Source organism: Setaria italica, chromosome I (genome assembly GCF_000263155.2).
Source record: "Setaria italica strain Yugu1 chromosome I, Setaria_italica_v2.0, whole genome shotgun sequence".
In the NCBI taxonomy this organism is placed as follows: Eukaryota; Viridiplantae; Streptophyta; class Magnoliopsida; order Poales; family Poaceae; genus Setaria; species Setaria italica.
Window position 1 is genome coordinate 40,427,079 of NC_028450.1, and position 24,927 is coordinate 40,452,005.

General features: G+C 45.1%; 4 protein-coding genes across 4 annotated transcripts; 2 read left to right on the forward strand and 2 right to left on the reverse strand.

Moving 5' to 3' along the window:
• The first annotated feature begins 1,035 nt into the window (after positions 1-1,035).
• LOC101783413 (diphosphomevalonate decarboxylase MVD2, peroxisomal) lies at positions 1,036-4,730 on the forward strand. Its single transcript, XM_004954160.2, has 10 exons — positions 1,036-1,388; positions 1,557-1,755; positions 2,435-2,498; positions 2,628-2,691; positions 2,791-2,871; positions 2,969-3,055; positions 3,292-3,449; positions 3,533-3,581; positions 4,086-4,207; positions 4,296-4,730. Exons 1-10 carry the CDS (start codon positions 1,173-1,175, stop codon positions 4,516-4,518), a joined length of 1,263 nt encoding a protein of 420 aa, XP_004954217.1. The 5' UTR covers positions 1,036-1,172; the 3' UTR covers positions 4,519-4,730.
• Positions 4,731-6,574: 1,844 nt separating this feature from the next.
• On the forward strand, positions 6,575-7,756 carry LOC101783817 (probable CCR4-associated factor 1 homolog 7). The gene has a single exon (XM_004954161.3). The coding sequence runs from the start codon at positions 6,690-6,692 to the stop codon at positions 7,551-7,553; it is 864 nt and encodes a 287-aa protein (XP_004954218.1). The 5' UTR covers positions 6,575-6,689; the 3' UTR covers positions 7,554-7,756.
• A 6,323-nt stretch (positions 7,757-14,079) lies between these two features.
• On the reverse strand, positions 14,080-17,367 carry LOC101784226 (pentatricopeptide repeat-containing protein At5g27460). Its single transcript, XM_004954162.3, has 2 exons — positions 16,494-17,367; positions 14,080-16,015 (listed from the first exon to the last, which is right to left on the reverse strand). Exons 1-2 carry the CDS (start codon positions 16,806-16,808, stop codon positions 14,711-14,713), a joined length of 1,620 nt encoding a protein of 539 aa, XP_004954219.1. The 5' UTR covers positions 16,809-17,367; the 3' UTR covers positions 14,080-14,710.
• Positions 17,368-17,521: 154 nt separating this feature from the next.
• LOC101784621 (two-component response regulator ORR23) lies at positions 17,522-21,902 on the reverse strand. Its single transcript, XM_004954163.4, has 6 exons — positions 21,015-21,902; positions 20,501-20,653; positions 19,894-20,307; positions 19,719-19,795; positions 17,923-19,110; positions 17,522-17,803 (listed from the first exon to the last, which is right to left on the reverse strand). Exons 1-6 carry the CDS (start codon positions 21,151-21,153, stop codon positions 17,735-17,737), a joined length of 2,040 nt encoding a protein of 679 aa, XP_004954220.1. The 5' UTR covers positions 21,154-21,902; the 3' UTR covers positions 17,522-17,734.
• Positions 21,903-24,927: the final 3,025 nt, after the last annotated feature.

The following is a 24,927-nucleotide window of genomic DNA, read 5'->3' on the forward strand; positions in this document are numbered from 1 at the left end:
AAGTTTTTTAGCTGGCTAGCCGCACAGGACACAATATGGACAGCGGATCGCCTGGAGAGATGGGGATAGCCTAACCGGCCGCAATGCACACTTTGTAACATAACTCAAGAGATTGGTCTTCATCTGCTCTTTTACAAAGATAATATGGGCAGAGATGGGTGCATGGACACGATGCGCTTATATTGACCCAGGCTACTGGGACGGGCATGAGTCTCTGCATAGTTGGTGGACAGCTTTGGCGTCCGCTAAGGTGGCCAACAGGAAAGGGCTGTGAAGCTTAATTATTCTCGTCCTATGGGAAATTTGGAATGAAAGGAACGCCAGGATTTTTCAAAATAAGGAGTAGACGATACATTGGACGGTAAATAAGATCAAAGATCAGGCGGCTACATGGATTGTGGCAGGTGCTAAGCACCTAGAGTCCTTCATTAATGCGGTGAGGGATCTGTAGTATCGAGTTTTTTTAGCCCTCTCTCATTTTCCCTTTTGCTTTGGGATGTGCGTGTGCAGTATGTATAGAACTTTTGTACTTCGCCCGTCGGGCATTCCTCCGCTTTTTTAATATAGCAGCAGCTCTCCTGCTGACTCGTTAAAAAAAATCCTCCTGGCTAATCCACTACTCCCTCTGTTCCAAATTGTAGATTATTTTAGTTTTTTAGTTCATACATATTATTATGCACCTAGATATAGTGTATGTCTAGATGCATAATAATATCTATAAATTAAAAAAGTCAAAATGAACTGCAGTTTAGAACGGAGGCAGTATTTCCGTACAACTATTACAAGGACGGAAGATCGATCCGGCGTCCCATGTTTTTCTTGCATTGTACCTTGAAACTTTTGCTTTTTCTCTGCCGTGCTTGACTGCTAACGAGCCAAGCCTACATGAGTTTTTCCTTTTTTCTTATTAAAAACAATGTTTTTTTTTCCTGGAGCCGAGCTGCCTGAGCCTGCTGCCTTCAGGGCTCCAGGCTCGACTCGTGATCGGCTCGATGTTGTATCAAAGTCGAGGAGGTGACAGGCTCGCAAGAGCTCGGCTCGTTGACAGCAGTTCTGCTTCTGCCTTCCCCACCTCGTAGTCTCCGCCGACCGGGACCGCGCGCGCGCCGACCCCCGGTCCGATCTCATCTCCGGCGAGCCGCAAGAAGGGCGCGCGCGAGGCGAGGGATCCAATGGCGGCGCCGGAGGGGCAGTGGGTGCTCATGGCGACGGGGCGGTCCCCGACCAACATCGCGGTGATCAAATACTGGGGGAAGCGCGACGAGGCGCTCATCCTCCCCGTCAACGACAGCATCAGCGTCACACTCGACCCCGACCACCTCTCCGCCACCACCACCGTCGCCGTCAGCCCCTCATTCCCCTCCGACCGCATGTGGCTCAACGGCAAGGTGTGTCACTGCTCCTCCTCAGTGGTTTGTTCATAAATAATAGTCCAGCCCCTTGTTGTATGTGCTACTCTGGACACTGACTGAGTGGCAGAGAAAGAAGATAGGACTTTGGTCTGGTGAAAAGATGGCCCTCCTGCTTACGTTGGCTCTTGGTTTGGAATTGAGCAGGAGATCTCGCTGTCAGGAGGAAGGTTTCAGAGCTGCCTGAGAGAGATCAGAAAGCGTGCTTGTGAGTTCGAGGATGAGAAGAAGGGGATCAAGATCAAGAAAGAGGACTGGGAGAAGTTGCACGTCCACATAGCTTCCTACAATAACTTCCCCACTGCTGCTGGTTTGGCCTCTTCGGCTGCTGGCTTTGCTTGTCTCGGTAAGTAAAGTTTCTTATGCTATCATGAGAGTCTCCCAATGTTCTCAAAATTAAGTTGGCACTGAAGGCTGTTTCTATTGCAATGAATGGTTGTTTGTTGGTCAACTGTATTGGCAAAAACTGCAAGCCTATAAAGTGTGAAGAATATGTTTACAGCAATTTTACCAGTACTGTTATCGTGTGGCCAATCTGACTATTTTTGTGAATTTGGAGCCCGATTGGAAATTGTGACTGCAGACACCTCAAAACAACTTATTTAGGAGTACGCTTTATAAATAAAATTGATCTGTTAACTTTCTAAGTTACTTACACTTGCTCGCTAAAAGTAGTATGGGATCCAGTATATTATCCAGAACTACTGTTGTTTGGGATTATCAATGCAGTAATTTTTTCCGCTATTGTCATTAAAACATGAAATTTAGTAAATCATATTTATTGGTGCTGTTATGCCACCCCACATGGCCATTGTACTTTTTGAATAGTACCCATGCTTGGTAATAGCTCCTCAGCACACTTCTTTTGTGGAAGATCAGTTTTGTTGTTTGTAGCTTGAAATTCAGTAGTTCTATCCAAGGCCAAATAATAGTTTTCTATTTCTTAGTTCCCCGTAAACATTTCTACATGCTTTGGCATATCATGTATCACAGCATAAGCATTTGTTATTGTACTACTGCTGCAGTTTTCACCCTTGGAAAGCTAATGAATGTGAAAGAAGATTATGGAGAACTTTCTTCAATAGCAAGGTCTGTTCATGTTATTAATCTACGATCTATCTTGAGATACTGCAAGGATTGTACTCAGTTTGCCAATCAGTGTGCTTTTAACTCGTGGATCTTCCAAGCCCATACATAACTTTGACAAACTTCATTCAGGCAGGGATCTGGGAGTGCATGCCGTAGTTTATATGGTGGATTTGTGAAATGGTGTATGGGAAAGGTGAGTAATTATATGGTCTTGACAGAGAAACAGTCCTGGTTAAGTGCACGTTTTTCCTATTCAATAATGGATGTGTGGGGCCTGATTCTTTGCTTGCAGAAAGATGATGGAAGTGACAGTTTTGCCGTGCAGCTTGCTGATGAAACACATTGGAACGATCTTGTAATTATTATTGCAGTGGTATGTGATTTATATCTCACATGTGCCCTGCTCATTTTCCCCTTAATGCGCTCTATCTGATAGCTTCAATTGTTGGCACATTCATTTGTGGCATTAGGTCAGTTCAAAGCAAAAGGAAACCAGTAGCACCAGTGGGATGCGAGATACTGTTGAAACAAGTCCCCTCTTGCAGTACAGGGCACAGGTGATTATGTTTTCATCCTCAACTTGAATTTTGTTTGAGTTTTTTTTTACTCTTTGGAGATTAAATTTCTCAAAAAACATGGAGGGGCATTCCTATTTACCTGAAATTTTGAAAACTAAATATCCTTTCACTGCTGTGGAACATTGTCAAATGTTTTGGCAATTTGATATTTGGCTTTGATGTAACTTCTTTTCCTGTTCTTACTGTGCACCATGCTGGTTATTCATGTGTTTCAGACTGTAGTGCCAAGTCGGGTGTTGAAAATGGAAGAGGCTATTAAGAATCAAGACTTTGAATCGTTTGCCAAAGTAACTTGTGCAGATAGCAACCAGTTTCATGCCGTATGCTTAGACACGAGTCCTCCCATCTTCTATATGAATGATACGTCTCACCGGTATGTTTTAGAAGCGTGTTGGCTTGGAATTCTGTTACAACTGAAATCCCAGAGGTAAGAATTGTTTTCCCAATCAACTGCAGGATAATTAGCCTTGTGGAGAAGTGGAACCATTCAGAAGGAACCCCACAGGTATGTTCTATTATTCTTGAACATCTGTTGTCGTTTATCTTTTCAATCCTTCCGTGCTCCACCTTAGAAATTAACACATAACTAGTTCCGTTATTCTCCCCTAGTGGACATTGCTCAAGAAGAATAAAATTGTCGAATATGGTTTGTCGCACTTCCCTGAATAGTTATGATGCCTCAAGCTGTTCTTACTGCACTGGCCAAAACCTGTGTTGCTTGTATGTAGTTGGTGGAGTTATTAGCTTCAAAAAGGCAACCGTTTTTGAAATGCTTCCATAGGACTTGACATCTAAAGTTGGAAGTACTAAGCCCAAAGGCAGTTTTCCCCCCATTCCAGCCCTTTTGATATGACTACTCTCTATTTACACTAATCCTGGTGTCTGATAATGAATTTCATCCATTCTGTAAGACCATGGTTACTGGCTTGTGCATTTGGTGCGATATAAGACCATCTATGAGTCTGGACATAGTAAACCTCTAACTCCGGTTGAGAATTTCCAATGGCAGGTTGCCTACACCTTCGATGCTGGTCCTAACGCTGTCCTAATTGCACGGAACCGTAAAACTGCAGCACTTCTCCTTCAGAAGCTCATGTACTATTTCCCTCCGCAAGATAAGGATTTGAGCAGGTGTGTTTGATAATTTCACGATTAAATATGTTGTTACTGACTGTACTGTAGAGCTCTATGGATGCATCTGACCAACATCACCTTGCAGCTATTTGGTTGGTGATAAATCAATTCTAGGCGACGCTGGATTGCACTCCATCGAAGATGTCGACGCTCTTCCTGCACCTCCAGAGATGAAGGTACCAGATCAGAAATTCAAGGGCGACGTTAGCTACTTCATCTGCAGCAGGCTTGGAGCTGGCCCAAAGGTTGTTGCCGACGAAAACCAAGCACTGATCGATTCAGTCACCGGACTTCCGAAAGGGGTGTAATTAGATTTGTCGTTTGATACATTAGGTTTGTGTGTATCTGTTGGCTTCCGTGCTGACAATTAGACATAGCCTACTTGTAAGACTGTATATTTCATCATGTACTATCCACTTGGCCCAGGTGTTTGCTGCTGCTACACGAAGGGCATAACTAGCTGTTTTTAATAAGTTTCAGGAACAAGCGGAATAATAAATTCTCTCTCTTTTTTTTTTCCTGAGCTAGAATGCTCTGAAAGATCTACTTCTATTAAGAGATTGGCAGGTTGCAGTGCTGCGTTACTGAGCACGTTAGCTGTAGATGCTCGCGGAGAATACTCCTCCCCCAGCAGGAAAGGCTTGAAGATGAGGAGGCTGCTTGGTTAGATGCCAATAGAAAGCCACGCCAACCTGTGGCGGTAGAAATGAGCGCCTAAGCTTCGGCAGCCAGTGGCGAGAAAATCAACCTGGAAAACTGATGAAAAGCTGTGGCACGCCTAAAGCTAGTAATGAACCAAGCAATATCCTAAATTTTTGTGGCTGCCAAAGTCTGTGGCGTGGCTTCTTGTGGCTGGGAGCAAACGTCTCCGAGGTCAGATGGCACGGTCGGCGTCTCACGACGTTGTCGTCGGCACCGGATGCTCAGCTCCAGGCTCCAACCTCCATTCGAGCACGATCCAAGCCTCGTTCGACGTCGAGTTTCTTACTTTCTTTCTCGAGATAGACACGCTACGGTGATGGATTGCGGCCTTTGACCAGGCAAGTCTAGAGCGTAGGCGGGAGGCCGCTCTCTTCGGTTAGAGAGACGACGCGGATCGCCGGATACCTTCACTCTAGCGACGCCGGTCTCACAGTCCCGTTTGGTAAGGTGTGTGAATGACCTCGTGTGGTGGAATAAAATTGAAAAAAAATCGATGTTGTTCGGTAACATAGTTTATCAGTTACCACTTCTGTATGATCACAACTAGCCGGAGGGGAATCAAAATGGACATGCTTAATGGTATAAACATGCGTCCTGTACTCTACAATAAATGTGTTCTAATTTGGGATCGCCTGTTTCATCCTGTTCAAACATTCCGAATCAGTGAAATTGTACTTGCAAGCACGAGAAAAATCTGTATCTCCAAGCCTACATTCGTTGCGGATCTTGAATTCTTGATGCCAGCCGTTGAAATGTACGTAATAGAGTTACTACCACATCGATGCATCTTTGATTCTTTGGCTATGACACTTAGGATCTTTAATACGGACTAAAATTCATATCACATCGAATATTCGGAGGCTAATTAGAAGGACTAAATATTAACTAATTATAAAACTAATTACAGACGGAGGCTAATTCGTGAGACGAATCTATTAAGCCTAATTAATCCATCATTAGCACATGTTTACTGTAGCATCACATTGTCAAATCATGGAGTAATTAGGCTTAATAGATTCATCTCGCAAATTAGCCTCTATCTGTGCAATTGATTTTATAATTATTCTATATTTAATACTCCAAATTAGTATCTAAACATTCGATGTGACAGAAAATTTAGGAGGTTCTAAGGAACCAAACACTATCTTGCCTGCACCCACCAATGACCCATCACCCTCATGCAAAAATCTAGAGGTACGGATTAGAAACATTCTCTACCGAAAAGGGCAATAAAATGTCACGTAGTTTTTAGCTCGATTCTATTTCATTGCACTAAGTAGTATTTCCCCTCAAAATACTAAGAAAAAATACTCAGCACATAAAAATGGTCACAAGTAACACATTTTTAAAGTTGCGGTAACTAGGCGCCCCAAAACCATGTTGAAATCGAACACTGATCATATTTAACGACTTTAATATGATTATTCCACGATAAACGGATTCCAATTTTTGTGTATATTTTTTTGAGGAATTTCTTTTGTGTATACTGTTATACCATCTTATTCTGGCCATTTCAATATTCTGGGTCAGAGAATTTGAATTAGCATGGAAGAGTGAGAACTATCTAGAACCGCACATTTTAGTGTGGACGTTGATCTCAGCCGTTGACATGTGATGGAGGTATCGCCGCATCGTCGCGTCCTGGCTACCACACCCACCCACCCACCCTCCACCTCTCTCTAAAAATCCAGAGGCTTCGCCCCTCATCTCGAGCCTTTCGGCCAATTCCCCAATCGGACCAAACCCTAGAAGCCATAGATTCGATCGGAGATTTGGCATGGAAATGTCAGATCCCACAGCCGCCGTGATCCCCAAGCCCGACGGCGGCGACGACGAGTCGGTGGAGATCCGGGAGGTGTGGGCGGACAACCTCGAGGAGGAGTTCGCGCTCATCCGCGACGTCGTCGACGAGTTCCCCTTCGTCGCGATGGACACGGAGTTCCCGGGCATTGTCTGCCGCCCCGTCGGCGCCTTCCGCTCCCCGGCGGACTACAACTACGCCACCCTCAAGGCCAACGTCGACATGCTCCACCTCATCCAGCTCGGCCTCACCTTCTCCGGCCCGCGTGGCGAGCTGCCGGCACTCGGCGCCGACCGCCGCCGCTGCGTCTGGCAGTTCAACTTCCGCGAGTTCGACGACGCGCGCGACATCTTCGCATCCGACTCCATCGAGCTGCTCCGTCGTAGCGGCATCGACTTCCGCCGCAATGCCGAGCGCGGCGTCGATGCACGGCGGTTCGCGGAGCTCCTCATGTCCTCCGGCGTTGTGCTCAACGATTCGGTATACTGGGTTACCTTCCACGCGGGATACGACTTCGGCTATCTGCTGAAGATCCTCACCTGCAACAGTCTACCAGACACGCAAGCCGGATTCTTCAAGCTGATGAAGATATATTTCCCAACCGTGTACGACATCAAGCACCTCATGAAGTTCTGCAACAGCTTGCACGGTGGGCTGAATAAGCTCGCTGAACTGCTCGATGTGGAGCGTGTTGGGGAGTCCCACCAGGCTGGGTCTGATAGCCTGGTCACATCCTGCGCGTTCTGGAAGCTCAAGGATTCATTCTTCGCCGGCTCAACAGAGAAATATGCAGGCGTGCTGTATGGGCTCAATGCAGAGAATGGTGTTAGTGCACACTGAGGGATGGTACTCTCTTTGAATTTTAGCATTGTGAATGGATTGATTTAGGGCGGAAAAGGTGACAAGTGTGGAAGAGGGCGCAGTTAAAACCAATTCTGTAGGTTAAGTCTGTCTTGCTCAGTTCCACCTCATTTGGATGTAATGCCAATGTAGTGTTCTTCAGTTACTCCTTGTTGAAATAGTTATTTCTCTTTCAGCTTTCAGCTTTGCTCTCCATTTTTCTTTTCTCCAAGCAAGATAATATACTAGATTAAAAAAATAGTAAAAAATCACCTTTGAGACTTAAGCCATCAACCCATGACACTTGCATTGCCACAATTGCAAAAGAATCAATATGTTGCTCTTTTGTCATTGATATATAGATCTTCCCTTTAATATGAGAAGTTGGTGGTCTTAAAATGAGTGATAGTGTAATATTAGGTTATATCTAAGCATTTAAAATATAAACTCAATGATCCAATTAGAGAATGCCATCGCCACCCATATTCATGCGAATAATATTCGCATGGTCATGCCTGAAGACAGCTCTCCATGTTTCCCAAAACAAAGAAGTTACGACACTATACTTATGGAGACTAACACTTCAAAATCCATGAGTATCCTTAAGATTAAGCACATCACCATTTCATTTTAACCTTTTTCAGAAACAGGATTCTGAATGCATCTTGATTGAAAATTTCTGGGTTCAGTAATTATGTATGCAAGGTGCCTTCTACTTTCAAACACTGTTTTCACATAAGATGGAGATAACATAATTTGGTATTCCAAATAGCAGTCTGTAAAACTCGTTGCTTACTTGAAAGGTGTACACATCATTTTTTTTCTTGTTTGTTAAGGTCTCATACTATTCATGAAATCTGACCTTCTGCCATTGCCTAGTGCTGCCAATTGACCGTTAGAGTTTCTGTCTCTGCAAATGCATCCTTCCGTTTACTCTTAAAAAAATGTATCCTTCCATGCTACAATTAGATATAACATGTTCTGAGAATTGTAGAGTTTGAAATATTTGAGTAATCTAAAGTCCTGTTATATATGTTTCTTAGAACTATTCTTTGAAACTATGTGCATAACATAAGTTTCAGCAGTTTCTTTTCTTCTTGGCCACGATTCTCCGTGATGCACTGGATCATGATAAAAATGTCCTGAGCTATTGATGCTGATGCACTTGTTCTTCAGAAACTCCCTTGGATTTGGAAGGTAGATATGCGCATTGCATTCAATTCATTTTATTTACTGATGGCTGAATAATTAGATTAGTTTTGATTGCAAGTTATATCTTTTGCTGGTCATTTGATCACTTTCAGGATAATTTCATTGCTGGATGCATCCTGCTACCCTATTTTTTTTCTTTTTGCTTCCTATTAGACTGTCTCTAGTACTTACATGCCCTTCTTGTGGATTGATTGTTGAGATAAATTCTCATATCTTCAAATTCCACCTGGTTCATTACTCATTAGCCTGTTTACTTTTGTATGTTTTATATAATTGTAGACTAGAAACTGACGCCCGGCGTTGCCGCCCTTTTGTGGGTCCGATCTGTAGTTGTGCACGAGATCTTTTAATTAAAGGTACTTACTGAGCAAAAGGATAAGTCTTCAGTTGTATTGCTCTCTAATCTTTTGCTGGTTGGCAAAAATATTGAGCAAAAGTGCTCCATATATATCTAACTCTCCTAGGCCATATAAATAACTAAATACAACAATGTTAAGATGTAGCATTTGGTCCTCCAATATAATTATTGTAAAATAGGTAAAGTAAGATTTTACAGATACTACATTAAGGGGGGGAAGTTGAGACTGCTATCAGGAAAAAATGACGTTTCACGGTTTCAGTAACACCCCAATCAGAATTTCGGATGTTGCTCAAATTTGTTTTAGATTGGTGGACAGGAAGGGGCACTGACGCTTTATTTGATGGCAACATACTTGATTCACGCCACATTTGGCAGTGCAGAGTTGTGCATCAAACAAACATGGTGGATGAGGAAGGGAGAGCGGTAGCAGCTGTGCGTGTTTGCGCTTTCTTGTTCAGACATTGATGAGCCATTTTCTCAATTTAATTTGTGCAAAGATTGCTATTGTTCAGGAGCAAACTTTGACTCTACTATTGGATTATCGATAGATTATTCATTCATTTGGGAGTTCCGGAGTTGTAATGAATGGCTACAACATACTACAATGCTGCGTGCAGTTTTGTTATTTTGAGCAGCTTTTGCATGAAAGGAAGTTGCTTCTGAATTTCTGATGCTTGCCGTTGGCTGTTGCCGGGCGCAAAGATACAGGCTCTGTGCCCCTGCAAAACATCGTGGTCCACCGCAGTTGCTCCGCCGCGTGACAAAAACTCGCACGTTCCGGCCACCGCGGCGGCGTCGCGCGAACGGGGACTTCACACGAATTACCTGCGTCGGAGGCCCCGAGCGACGCTTCTCGGCCGCGGCCTCGGATCCATACGCGCAGCTGAGCCAGAGCTCGTCAGTCAGCATCACACGCCTCTGCTTCCATGCGATGTGGCTCTTCGCGTGGCTTTGCCGCGGCGCCATGTGCTGCGCCCCAGCGCCAGGAGCAAGCGGGAAGCTCCACTCGCCGGAGTCCCAGTCGAGCACTTGGGCCTGCCTCCGCGCGGATCCTAGGGTCAAAACTGCGGAGGTGAGGATAGCGAGGTCGAGGTGAGGTACGGGTCGCCGCCGGCTACTCGTCATCTTACTGCTGCTCGCCGCAGCAGAGGAGACCGCCCCGCTGCGTGAGGTTGAGCTCACCGTAGCCCACCTGCGACTGGATCCTCTCGATGCCGCCGCGTCGCCCACGCTCGCTTCCGCGAGGAGTCGCACGTGGCGAGGGGAGCGGGCGCATGAAGCTGCGGCGCCAGTCCATGAGTGTCTCGGCCTGGTTTGGTTTAGGCTGCACCCGTCACGTTTAGATACTAATTAGAAGTATTAAACGTAAATTATTTACAAAACTCACTACATAAGCGGAGGCTAAACAGCGAGACGAATCTATTAAACCTAATTAGTCCATAATTTGACAATGTGTTGCTACAGTAAATATTTGCTAATGATGGATTAATTAGGCTTAATAGATTCGTCTCGCCATTTAGCCTCCACTTATGTAATGGGTTTTGTAAATAGTCTACGTTTAATACTTCTAATTAGTATCTAACCATTCGATGTGACACGTGCTAAAAATAAGCAAACGGAACCGAACAGCCCCAGCTCGGCGCTCGCGAAGTTCGCTAGGACCGCCTATTGCTGGAACCGTCCGATCGAACCTGACTGCGATCTAACGGCTGGGAAAAGGGGGGCAACGTGGCCCAATGCTTGCCCGGGAAGCGTCCGCACATTTCGTCACGTAGAGCATTTGGTTCCAAAATTTGCCATCCCAAATCTTAGGCATGCTAAAACACGAGCATGATAAAATTTTCCGTCGAAACCTGGGCACGGTCTTTAGGATAGCATTTCATTGGGTGCCAACCAAACAAGTACCAAAATTTATGGACTTGCGCTAATTTTAGCTGGGCAAATTTTGGAGCCCAACCAAGCAGGCTCGTAGAGGAGTGAGGCAGTGGTATACTTGTTAGTATGTTATTGTTTTTTAAACAAATTAGCTGTGGTATTTTATTCCTTTTTCCTTTTTGTTTTTATTTTATTTTATTTTATTTTGCCAAAGGCAGGTCCATACAACATATTATCTAAATTGTTGATATATCAGAGTAAGATTTTTTTACCATGTTGTTGCTAACTTGCTATGATTAAAGAGTCATTGCTTTGGAAACACGTATAAGAAGAATAGAATTGAAGATAGATAACATCAGCACTCAGATTACAAGTTGAGCTTATTATAAAAGTTCAGTCGGACAGCACTAATCCATTATGCATGCAATGTGAAACAGTGTAGTCTAATTTTATTAGGTTGCACTTTAACCTAGGATAGCCAAATCCAAACAAAACATCTTAAGTATGAATTGAATTAAGACGTAATGGGCAAAAGGTTCAATCCAGGAAATACATCATTGCCGATAATAATAAAGAAGCTTATCATACCATGAAAGATAAATAAGTAAAGAATAAAAATTGGTACTCACTGTTGACATTTGATATTTTTTTTCTGCAGGGCTGATTGGAATGCATAACCGTCAGTGCCAAATAATTGTGAAGGAAATCATTGCCAAACACAGACTTCACCTATGTCACCCCATGCCAGAGAATACAGAGAACTCTCTAAATATATCACCCGTGCTCGTCGGATTAAAATGGAAAGAGGTGGAATGAGCCTTGCCAAGGATGAAGAGCACCAGGACGTCCTGCTCCTAGGGGCGCGTGGCGTTCCTTTGGGCTCTTCTTCAGTTCTTTTCCTAGCTATAATTATGCAGGCCACTGCACTGAATGAAAGACTCATTTTGAACACGCCACAATAGCTATTGTTTCCTAGATTATGTTACTTTCTTATCAAATCTCATGTGATAACGTTTTTTTTTTCAGCATCAGTATCATAGCTTCAAATGGTGCTGTTTAATTACTTTAATTTCTAACTGCCGAGTTTAGTGTTGTTGATTTTATTCATCGGCATGAGCCATAGGGACAATGGATCAAAACACCGTATGCAACAAATGGAACAATACTAACTTGGACCTCGTATGCCTCAGAGATGTGCTTGAACTTGGGCTCTGCTACTCTTTGTTGGTGCAGTTTTTGTCAGAGTGCCGGTGCCATCGTATGGTGAAGGTTCGCTTTCTTGAGTTCATCGTTGCTGGCGTCGCCGACGCCAAGGACCATGCAGTAGTCGACCCCAACCTCCCTGTTCGCCGTCGGCGACAAGTCCCTACGCCAGTGAGCAGCGCGCCTTGCAAATCTTGGCATTTGCTCCACCCCAATCACGTTCAGGCTCGCTCAGCAAGCATAGGAGAACCAGCAGGGAGCGGAGGCGGGCTCAGCAAGCATGACGGGGAGGTGCGCGAGGCAGTCCACAGCGCGTGGTGCGGCATTCCGTCGAGCGGGTCATGGACGCGCGAGGTGTGATGCGTCCACTGTCCGCTCGCTCTGGGGCGCCTATGGCTGGTGCCTTGTGCTGCGGAGTGCGGAGAGCCCTGCCTGGTGGCTGGTGCTGAGGAAGAGGACAGTTGAGGTTCGTTGGGGATGACCCAGTCAACGCGGCCGCGAGCTGCTCCTCGATGCGTGCTGGCTGCGGTAGAGACGACGGAAGAGATGCCGAGAAATCACGAAGGGTCGCCAACTTCTGCCCTCCTACGCTCACGGAAGATAGCAAGTCCGGGATCGACGGACAAGGTAAACTTTAATCAAGATCCGACGGTAGAGAAAATGGGATGATGCGGACCAATAGAAAGCCAGAGCTTGTCCGTAGGATTCGTCTTGTAGAGATTCCAATAGATGTTATCCTGTGGAGAATATATTCTTTTTTTCATTTGCCTGTTTACTTTTGCATCTGCCTCTTAAAAAATTGCAGATTCCAGTATGATATCTTCTGGGGAGAAAACAGGCTCGGCTTAAACTAGCCTGCATCCAGGCCAGAGCTGGTGGTTTTGAGGTTAGATTGTTTTAACTTTTTCTTAGCCTCAGCTAGTTATGTTGATAACCATCGATTCTGATGTGGTTGATATTGTTGACCTTAGCTGTTGTCTTTTGCCTGCTTATGAAGGAGGTTAGGGGGCCTAAATTTTAATCCGTATCACATCGGATGTTTGCACACTAATTAGGAGTATTAAATATAATCTAATGATAAACTAATTGCATAAATGAGGGCTAATTCGCAAGACGAATCTATTAAGCCTAATTAGTTCATGATTAGCTCATGTGATGCTACAGTAAACATGTGCTAATTATGAATTAATTAGTCTTCGTCTCGCGAATTAGCCATCGTTTATGCAATTAGTTTTATAATTAGTTCACATTTAGTCCTTCTAATTGGTATCCAAACTTCCGATGTGATCCGAACTAAAAATTAGTCCATGGATCCAAAGTTCAAGTCTAAGAAGTTTGCGCAACATATATTAGGATTGTGTGATCTTCCATGTTTTGCAGGTGCGCGTACTTGGCAGTGTACTTGTCTTATCTATTTTTCTTGAACCTTATGTGTTCTTGGTGTTATACTGTTATGTGCGTCAAGAAAGTTATGCAAAGAGTTCATTGTGAAGGCAGCTAAAATTCAATGTGCGACGCTTACTCCAGCTACAAGCTCAAAACTGTCTGCATCTCACCTCCATCGTTCAGCAGACTCGTCACCAGCCGTCAAGGCATGGATTCACTCGGTGCATGATTCTCTTCATACTCTTTGTATCTTGTAATGGTTATACAGTTGTACAAGGCACGGTGTGAAATTAAATTAAGACCAGATTCGTAAAACCTATGTACCTCACACCTGACAGGTTATCAGTAACTACAATTATCTACAATTATCTACAATTATATACAAGGCAAAACAAAGTTGCTGGCGCGATCTCACCTGTATATCTACAATTATCTGGATGCATCACTAAATGCATGGAATGCTAACATTTGACCGTCCAAACTAAGGCATGAAAGAAGAATATTGATACACAGAAGCCATGCAAAATATCGTATCAAAGTTTATTTCCAAAGACATTATTGAAAAAGATGAAAACGAAAGGCTACGTCAAAAACATGTATCAACTTCTCTGGCTCATCTATTTTCCCTACAACTCTACAAATTTGTACTCCTGAAAGTGAAACCACAAATCTGCTATTCACTTCGCTCAAATCATGCCTGATCGTTGGGAAGTTCTACAGAACAACTCATTCCATTTAGGAGAACTTCCTAAGTCTGCAGATGTTACGTGTAGCTGCAAACCAGCTTTCCTATGATAGAGAGGGTAAGGAACAAATTAGCAAGCTATGTCATTGCATCATAGAACTGGTTGCACCACTAAATAAGTGACTGGGGAATGGAGATCAGGCTCGAGGAAGCTCTGATAGTCCAAAGGTTCAGTTGATGTTGTAAGCATTTTTCTGTGTTGGTTCAAGTGATCACTTCATGCTCCACGTTTTCCAAATACACTCTTAAGATTCCCAAATAGATGGAATTGCTTGGATTAGCAGGAACAAAGCTCAGGAACTCCAGGAACTCACGAACTCACCTTTTTGGGAATCTCTTTTGCAGGTTCAACTTGCCGTTCTGGACTTTGCAGCTCTAATTGACAAAGTCGACTGACTGATGATTGCATGTTCCAGTTAAAGGCTGTCCATTGCATGTGATATCTATCTTACCAGCAAGTATGATCAATCGGTCCATTTCTTCATCCATAATAATCTGATCTTTTGCTATCATCTCAAGGATATTCGGCGGCACAATGCCAGCATTGATATATGCTCGAAGCAGTGACTTGTATAGGGGCAAGCTTGTCAAGTTAAACCTTTGGAGAACCTTAGTGTATCTATATGCATCATCGGCACTGCCTCGCTCCTCAAAATGTTTTGCAATGGCCTCCAGCAGTTCAAGTGGAGGTCTCCAATGGCAGCTCTTCAGCAAAGATAGACATTTCTTCATGGTGTCCGCAGCTTTGTCCATCTGCTTACTCTGAACATATCCCTCCATCAATATCTCCCATGTCTTGTAATTTGGACGCGCTCCTTTCTCTAATATGTGGATGTGGAGCCTCTCAGCCTTTTCAATCCACCCATTCCTCACATAAGCACCAAGAAGAACATTTGAAACCCGCACATCATGCTTCCTGCAGTCTGCTTCCCAGCTTCCAAAGATCCACTCAGCCCGGCCGACATCGCCAACTTTTATTGAACATAGCATTGCAGTCATGTAGTTTGCATTGGGGATTCTGCCTGGGACACTTTTACTAGCCTCCCACAATCTCATAACCCCGTCAGTGTCATTCAGAGCTGCATAACATGTCATTACAAAGGAGTATCCTAAGCGCCCTGTCGGTGACAGTTTTGTTTCAGCTTTCCTAAGACAAGCTTGCGCTTTAGTAGTCAGTCCATGCATCCTGAAGATGTTGGCTATTGTGCAGTATGTACTCCAACCAATCTCGACCATACCATCGTTCACCATCTCCTTGAACACTGATTGTACTGAGGCAACACCAGAGACTTGAGCACATGCATTCATCCAAAGGTTGTAGGAGAGAACATTTCTGGGGACGTTGTTGCGTTTCATGAGGTCAATTACACTAAGGACCTTCTCATACTGATAGGTTGCAACGTAGAGCTTCATCATTTCATTGAATGTGTGAGGATCAACAGGCAGCCCACAACTCTGCAACTCAGCCATAAAGGATTCAGCCTTCTGTACATTTCTGTCTGTCACATAGCAGTGGAGTAGAGGGAATGATGCAGCTGTTTTGGCAGCAGCGCTCTTTAGTTTCTTGTAATATTCCTCGGCTTGAGAAGTGCCGTGAGCTTTAGCAATCAAGCCCAGTCTTGCTGCATGATCCCATGATGACAATTCGAGTGAGTTGCATGAGTCCATCCATGAGAAAACCTGCAGCCCAGTGTAACTTTGTTTAGCCAGTGTAGTCTGTAATATGCTACAACATATCACACAAAAGCTATTATGAACAGAATAGCCGAGCAGCTAAAAACTTGTATCTAACTTCAGGGTCCTGATCAGACATTACAAATAGTTGTCCCCTTGAAATCAAACCCTTAATGAGTGCAAGTTAATCAATGCCAAATTATTTGCAATTGAACATTGGAAATAACTCGAATTGATCGCTTGCATAGTTGTATTGTGCAATAATCTGAAACAAAAAAATCAAACCAAACGTGTGCTCTTTCATTGCAAAGAGCAAAATGCAAAAATGATTCTAAGTGTATATAGCACGGAAGAGTAATAGCGCGATTGAGATCTCATTCCCAGCGTATTAGATCCTCAGCTCAAATAATACAGCAACAGCTAGCGCCTAAACTAAAACCAGAGCATGGAGCACCCAAACTGAAGAAAGTGTTAAACTGCACACCTCAAGGGCGTGCTCGTAGCGGCGCGCGCCCCGGAGCTGCACGATTGCGCGATGGAGCTCCAGCTGCGATACGTGGCCGCGCACCTGCGCCCATCTCTCGACGGCGGCCGCGGCGGCCCCGCGCGGCGGACGGAAGCGGAGCCGGAGGAGGTGCCTCGAGAGGTCATCCTCGCGGACCCGGGCGGTCTTGGGAGGGGCGGAGCTGGACGAGGAGGATAACGCCGAGGAGGAGAAGGGTTTAGGGTTTGGTGTGCGGGAGGCGAGGTGGAGGAAGTCGGCGACGGCGAGGCCAGAGCGGCGCGCGACAGTGGCCATCGCCCATGGACCCTTTTTTTTCACTTCGCGATTATTAATCACGATACGATTATTTTCAGTTTACCCCCTGTTGTGGATCGCGACTATTAATCGCGATCCGATTAATTTCATTTTACCCCCTGTTTAGATCGCGAGTACACTTTGCACCCTGTAACTTTACGTATTGCCCCTCCTGGCGGTCGTTCGCTCTCCTCGTCCTCCCGCCGCCGGCCCGTTCTCCGCCGGGCGTCGACCGGCGCCTCGGACGAGCCACGAGTTCAACTGGATCTGGGAGTGGGACTGTGGGAGGCGGCGCTGCCGTCGGCCGATGAAGGAAGGCACATCCCTCTTCTAGATGCGCGGACGGCATGGCCAGTTCTCTCCTCTCTCGGCTCCCACCGTGCGCGTTTGTCGTGTCCGTACTGCGGCGCCAGGGCCGCTCCTCGAGCATCCGTTGGGTGCTGGGAAGCGGGCAAGCCGCAAGCGGCGTAGCCATTTTTCTGGAGGAATTTAGCGTTAAACTTAAAAGAGGACTCCGAATCTTTGCACTGAACATCAAATGATTTTGTGTCAGTCATCTTTAAACGGGTCCTTGTGCAGCAGCAGCAGCAGACTTGGGTGGATCTGGCATGGAAGCTCAAGCTCAAGTTCAAACCGAAGCTCAGATCTTATTGCTCCCCTACGCATCCAGCATCAACTGATCTCTGTGACGACCAAGAGCTCCAGGTTGCGACTTACAAAGCCATCAGTGTCTCAAGCTCGATTTTGCAACGGATAATATCTTCCAGATATCTTACTGCTACATTACATACAAACCTAGCAGTTATTAGTTACTGTAATTTCTTGACAGTCAGCAGCACAAATAGGGGCGCCACCACAAAGATCAACACTAACTACGCAGCATACAATGAGAGATGTACACAGATGCAGATATGTGGAGGTGGATTTCATATGCAGGCACCCAGGGAGTAGAAGTCGCATCCCAGATCATCGTTGAAGGAAGTATCATCCTTCTCCTGCACGTGGATTAAGGCTGCTGTTAGATAAAATGGCTGAAAAGGTTTGCAGGTATTCCTTCTGTCAGAAGACAAACCCGACGCAAAATAGCTGGGAAACACAACAAAATTCCCCTTACCACTTTGATTATGGAATTGAGAAGGCCGTCGAAGCTGCAGCTGCTTGAACTAAGCTCACTGTTAAGCCTAGGAAAGCTCGAATCCAATGCGTTCTTTGCCGTCAGTATATCTCCTGAGGTGAACATGTCAAACTTCGTTTGCGGAGCAGCTGTTGAAGCACTTGCACTTGTCTGCTCAATCATCTTGACACCAAGGGTTCCATTATTCGATCTTTGGTTCAAGGGATGATGACTTCTGATAGTACTTGGTGGCTGAGAGGTCGGCAAAGAACTCCATACAAGCTTTGAATCCAATACACTGTCTCTGTTCCCTCCATCCATGTTGTGTCTCAAGCTGCTTCCACCACCAAAGTTCAAGTACTTTTGGTTTTGTGCAGTGTCTGGAGGCAAAAGTATCACACTACCTAAAGAGGTAGCTCCCACTTCGTTGTCTCTTGCTACTCTCAGGCCATTTGAGGAGCAAATATTTGTGCCTCCAGAGGATGTAGCACCCAACTTGGCTACATTAGTACTGCCGAATGAGCCATTCATAGGCAATGCACTGGCAGAAAACGCAGACAATGAAACACCACTCTGTTGGGATACATGAGAATCCATCAGACTGGAAGAAACTCCAGCAGTGCATTCAAGATGTTCTGAATTTACAGATGAAGACGGCTGGATAACTATTTTGGCATGTCTGCATTCAACAAGGTCTTGCTGCAGCAAAGGACTGTTTGTGGCACTTCGAAGTGTGCCAGGCACACCATTAACCAGGCCATTCCCAGAAATGATAGTAGATAAATCGTGGGTTTCTTCTTGTATCCACTTTTGTGGCACCTGGACCTGTCCAACTGAAGTTGCCAAACCTTGTGCCAAATTTCCTGGTCGGTTACTAGTACCTGGAAAGCTAAGGTGATATTTGTTCACATCACCAACGGAATGACTTATTGTGGAATTGCCAGTTGCAATCTGAATTGGCCTGGAAGCGCACATCCCTTGGATCCCGAATGATGTTGGATTGTTTCTATTTAACAACCCCTGTGGACTGAAAGATGACAGAGGTGCTGAAGAAGTAAAAGCTTGATAACCCTGGAGTCCTTCAAATGCACCCATGTGCATAAAGGGGTCACTACCTCCCAAAGCAGCAACAATGCTAGCTTGTTGCGATGCCACAGCACTTAGCCGTTTCAGGTAGAGTCTGTACTTCTGCAAGGTACACAAAGCAAACAGTTTAGACGTGCATATATGCACAGCTCCCACCTAGATTGTTTAGCACTTTTGGCATCTAATATGAATAGTAGTAAGAGGGCTAATTTTGCTGAAATGTGCTGAGCCCTCAGTTTCAACATGCATGCAAGATATAGTCTAAAATCAAAATGTTGCACAATAAACTGAAAATACAGGTATAGAACAAGACTATGTCCTTTTTTGCGCATTTATCAGATTGATCAGGAAAAAACAAAGAGATTCAAGAAATATATGCACTTGCTGTCATGAATTCCCACTGTAACATATGCCTACAACATGTCTGTATTGGTAAATTAGAGTGGTAAAGTGGATTTAGTATATGTTGAGATAAAAATTTCCCGGCAAACAATTTATTATCACTTCGTCTGAAAGCTTCATGACATTTGCACAATTTTTCTTCAGGGCCTAATGCCAGAAACAGTGAAAATTAAGCCACACATCTTCTGAATACTAAAAATTTAATGCTCCTATTACACGTACTGATGAACCATAGTACATAATTAAATGCAGTAATTGTTAGAATTACCAGTACTTGCTAAATTGAACAAAGCGGGAGGGTGCCTTGCCTGTAGGTGACTTGCAACATTTTCCCTGGTGAGTTTGTCAACATTCATGAGCTCAAGTATCCTTTTAGGCACAGCTTCTGCATCAACAGAAATGATTAAGTTGTAAATGAACCGTGGTAGAGAACTTAGCAGCAGCAAAGTTGAGAAAAGAGCAGCAGGTGGCTGTGGCACTTACTGTCAATTCCTAGCTGGTTAACAGCAGCAACAAATTTTCGGTGTAGTTCAACTGACCAAACAACCCTTGGCTTCTTTGGAGTTGAAGAATCATCGTTTTCTTGGCCATTACTCTCCTCTCCTTCATCTTCCTCTTCACTATGGTATTCCTTCCTCTTCTTGCTGGGCCTCCCACTTTGGTCAGGTGACCCACATGTAATTTGGCTGTGTACATTATCAAAATCTGCATTTGATGGCCTGTTGCACTCCTCATAGCCATCAACATTAGCACGCTCACGGTTACTGAATTTCCTCCTAACAACATGCTGCCAGATATTCCTAAGCTCTTCCAGCCGAACAGGTTTTAGGAGATAGTCACAGGCACCATGAGTTATCCCCTTCATTACAGTTTTTGTCTCTCCATTCCCAGACAACACTGCATGGATAATAATGTGTTAACATCTAATTTTTTGACTTCCCCTAGTATAAGCTTAATAATTGCCATAGTGCATCAAGCCATCAATGCTTTTCGGATGTAAAGAAAAAATCATTGAATAAAGGCTGCATATTACTATAAAAAAACAGTGAAAGTCGACTACCAGTAAGATAGATAGCATTTTTGGACTTACTTATGACAGGGAGGTCCATTTCAAGCCCCACAAGCTCCAGAAGCTTAAAGCCGTCCATGTCTGGCATGTGCACATCACTGATAACTAGATCAAACAAGTCCCTGTTTTCCCTCAGCATCCTCAGGGCGATGGCAGCCTGATTCGTCGTTGTCACTGCAAATAGAAAACAGGTCCTCTTACAGGTGAGTAACTGTGAAAGCAAGAAAAAGCATCTTGAACATATCGCATGACAAACAATTAATTGTACTAGAGCCCAAAGCAATGCAGCATTCAGTTACTACGTGGTTATAGACTTATAGTGAGGCCATAAATTCAGTGTAATGTAATGACGCAGACAACTCTGTAGGTACAGGGAGAACTTTTTATTGTAAGTACATTTAATCTACCTGTAACAAAAATAACGGCAGATCGTATTCTGGTTTGGATGCAGATAATTCGGCAAAATTCGGAAAAAATGAAAAAAAGATCTAGCAGCACCGAACCATAAATAGCCATGAGCTGCACAAATCCTTACCATGATACTGGCAGCGGCGCAGGAGGGTCTCAAGCACCTTAAGGCACACTGGGTCGTCGTCCACGGCGAGGACCCGCATGCCGGCCGGGAACTGGTCCCTCACCCTCCCCATCGCACCATTCCTCTCCTCCGGCCTCATGGCAACCTCCAATAGGGGAAGAGCCGCCCCAACTTGAACAAATTCACAGCAAGAATCCACGAAAACCCAGCGCAAGAACACGCTATACAGTTCGCGCTCCCGGCAGAGCACCAACTGAAGCAAGAAGCAAAAGCCAACAAGACAAGTTGCCGTTGGCACCCACTAGTCCAATCAAAGAAATCGGGAAGCCAATTGCACGAGGTTCTAGCACCACCAGCAACCAGCACCACCCCTACAAGGAGCCAGATGTGGACGGGGAAGGAGATGGCTTGAAGGCCTCCCAATCCCCAGCAAGGAAAAGAAAGGGGGGAAGGCAAACAGAACCAACCTACTACCCAACTATAGCTGAAAAGAGGAAAAGGGGGGAAGAGCAGGATGGAAAGCAAGCTGGTGGTGGATTTGGACGAGGGAGAGAGAGAGTGGGGATGCGTCTTCAGGACCAAACCCACCAGCCCCCCATCATTATTGGAGCAAAGATGTGGGAAAGCAAAAGGGGGATTGGGAGTTGGAGGAGGCTGGATGGATGGAGGCCAAAAGAGACGCGCAGGGAAAGCAGGGGAGCTGAAAAGCAGAGATGGCGACTGTTTGCAGATGAACCAAGCCACCGCTCTGTCTCGCTCCCTTTCTCACACAAGCAAGCTCGCCGCCGCACCAGCTCCTCTCCCTCCTCTCCAGCGCCACTGCTCACCGTCCGCGAGCTAGTTGAAGAAGAGGACTGAAGATGGGAGGAAGGAATGTCTCGACTCTGGAGGGGCACGGGCATCCTCCCACGGATGATATATGAGGTCAAAATGGCGGTGGCAGCCGAGGCTACAACGCAGGTGGGCCCCGCCCGTCCACAAGCAACAACTGATAATTGCAGGCGTGATCCTCTGTAGCGCGCAACCAAGGCCCAAGGGATACCGGCTGTATTCTGCGTGCGCTCTTCTCCGTCCGTCCTAGTGCTACCTAGAGAGAAACCGTGGGGGTGTTTGGCTCCCGGCTAACTTTAGTTCGTGTCATTTCAGATGTAAACATACTAAGTATTAAATATAGTTTAATTATAAAACTAATTACACAGATGAAGTCTAATTTGTGAGACAAATCTATTAAATCTGATTAGTCCATGATTTGACAATGTGGTGCCACAGTAACCATTTGCTAATGATGGATTAATTAGGTTTAATAGATTCATTCGCGAATTAACCTATGAGTTGTGCAATTAGTTTTATAATTAGTTTATGTTTAGTCCTTCTAATTAGCATCCAAACATCCGATGGGATACAGCTAAACTTTATCCCGTAAGTCTTCCCTGTCTTTCTCCTAGTGGTGCTCCTTTTGTGTTAAAATCTGTCAGGTGACGTGAAAAAAAAAAACATCTGATGGATGTGAAGTAAGATAACCATAGTTTATGGCACACTAACATCATTGTTGACATCATCCTGGCTGCCTTGTTTTTTTTTCCTACGATCGAATTAGTTAGGTAGTGCATGTAGTAGCTTTCTCACTTTACGTTTTTCTTTCTTTCGTGCGCTTATTTCTTTTATCTGTGTGTGTAGGTGGGTGTGTTCCTCAATGATGGCATGAAAGCTCCGCAACGTACTGCTACAGTGGTCACGATGCGACGGAACGGACCAGGAAGCAAATGATGCGTTGACATGATCAAGGCTTTTACAGTACAATTTTATACATTCGCGTGTTGTCATCAGTCCCCTGCATCCGTAATTCTGCCGTTGCGCGTGTGCTGGACGGATCACGGGTGTCGGATGGGGTGGACATGGCGCGGATGGAGCCCCCTCATCCATCCTGATCCCGGCCCAGTCTGTCTACTGCTACAGTGCTACCTACTGCCGTCTACCTCTAGTACGTAGCCATAGGAGCATACCACACTACGTACAGCGCTGTCCAGGAGCGCGCACGTATACGTACGTACGTAGTTGTATGCATACGGTTACGCTAAAAGTACAAATCTCGGATAGCTCTTTTTTATGAGAATACTGTTTGTAGTGTATAGACTATACTCCGTAGACTGTAGTAACAGTAGTTGTACGTATACGTAGCAGGGTCCCTGGCTACAAGTAGCTGCCTGGCTCTACACACACGGTGGCGCCTCCTCTACGTACGCGACGCGGCCCATTAATTTTTGAAATGGAAGGTTAAATGCAGGGTAAATGCGATAGGGGGGGCATTTAACCGGCCGGGACATTCAAGGCGTGATACGGCGTGGCGGCGATTCGAGCCGTCGGGGATCGGGGGATCGGCCGCGAGCCCGCGATCGCGTGTGTTCATTGGCGCCCGGTTTCCCGCGCTTGCGCGCGGCCGGCGGCTCGAAGGGCTTGCTCGCCGGATCCGCGGCCGGGGTCCGGACCTGGACAGGATCACAGGACACAGCATGGGCGGCTGCATACATGGGTGATGGAGAGAGGAGATTCCCGCCGCGTGCGTGTGGGCACGGCGTTTTGCACGGACGGGAAGGGAAGCCCTGGGGTTCCCTGGGTGGCGCACCTCCAGGCCTCCCCCACCACCCGTCGCTGTTTGGGGATGGAGGAGGTGGGCAAGGGGTAGGCCAGCGGGTCAGACACCTGCTCTGTCCGCATAAACATATAGGAGTAATAAAATTAGGACTATCTAGTCATCTGTTGATAGATTTTTGACGGATTTTTCCCGTCCAAATTTGTTAGTTTTTTTGACAAATCGGAACCTGACACCTGGGCAGCAAAAGAAAAAACTGACAGATTTAACAACCAAAATCTGAACGGGTGCACATAAAAAACCTGGTAACACAGTTTGGTGCCACACGCGCTGTCACCTTTACATAAAATTGATCAAAAGGCCACACGAAGCAACTGGAGAAAAATGCAAAAATAACAGGGAGCCTGTGTTAACGTAGTTCTTGTGGCCACGCAGAAAATAAGATACATCCACAAGAGGAAACTCAATGATAATCGTTTCCTTGCTACTATACAGTAGTGTTCGGTACCTACATCAAAAACCATAAAAAGCAAATATTAACAAAGATCGATAAATGAATTTCACATGAAAAGGACAAGATGATTATACCTACACAAGACCAATAAATGGATTTCACATGAAAAAGAACATAGACAATATAAGTTGCGGTAAACCCGTAATGGACATTGGACAAAAGGTACATACCGTATAGAACAAACAAACAAACAGATCAAGAAGAATTAGACGCACGAACAAAGATAGCACACTGACACTAGATCATGTATTCAGAATTGGCAACAGAACCACAAAATTCAAAGAAACTCAAATGTAATAATATGAATTTCAGAATGCAACATAACTTACAAACAAACATCCAATGCCATGAAATTATATCTCTAGACTGCCACTACTGATGCAGTAGCTGCCATGTATATAAAAGAACACAGAGAACCATAGTTATAACCAATATGCATAGGCACCACAGAAGCTATAATGAGGAAATTCTATCTCCACTAGCATCATCATAAGAACTACTGGGTGCAATGCAAGGCGTGGATCTGAACACTGCAACATGCCACTACTGCAAGGTGAGAAGTAAATGCCTGAACCAATGCAACTCGCCAGCTTGCTAAAGTTGGTCCGCGGCTTGTTAAAGCTGAACCAGCTTCTGTGGCTGCATTACAGAAGCATCGTGAGGCAAAAAGTTCTAATTCTCACACTGATAAACAAGAGGCCCTTCAGGATGAACCCAGAATCCCAACACCAACTAATAAGGCTGCTATCAGCTCTACAACTCAGAAAATCAGAATGACAAAGAAGAATCTGTCTATTCATCTTATCTCA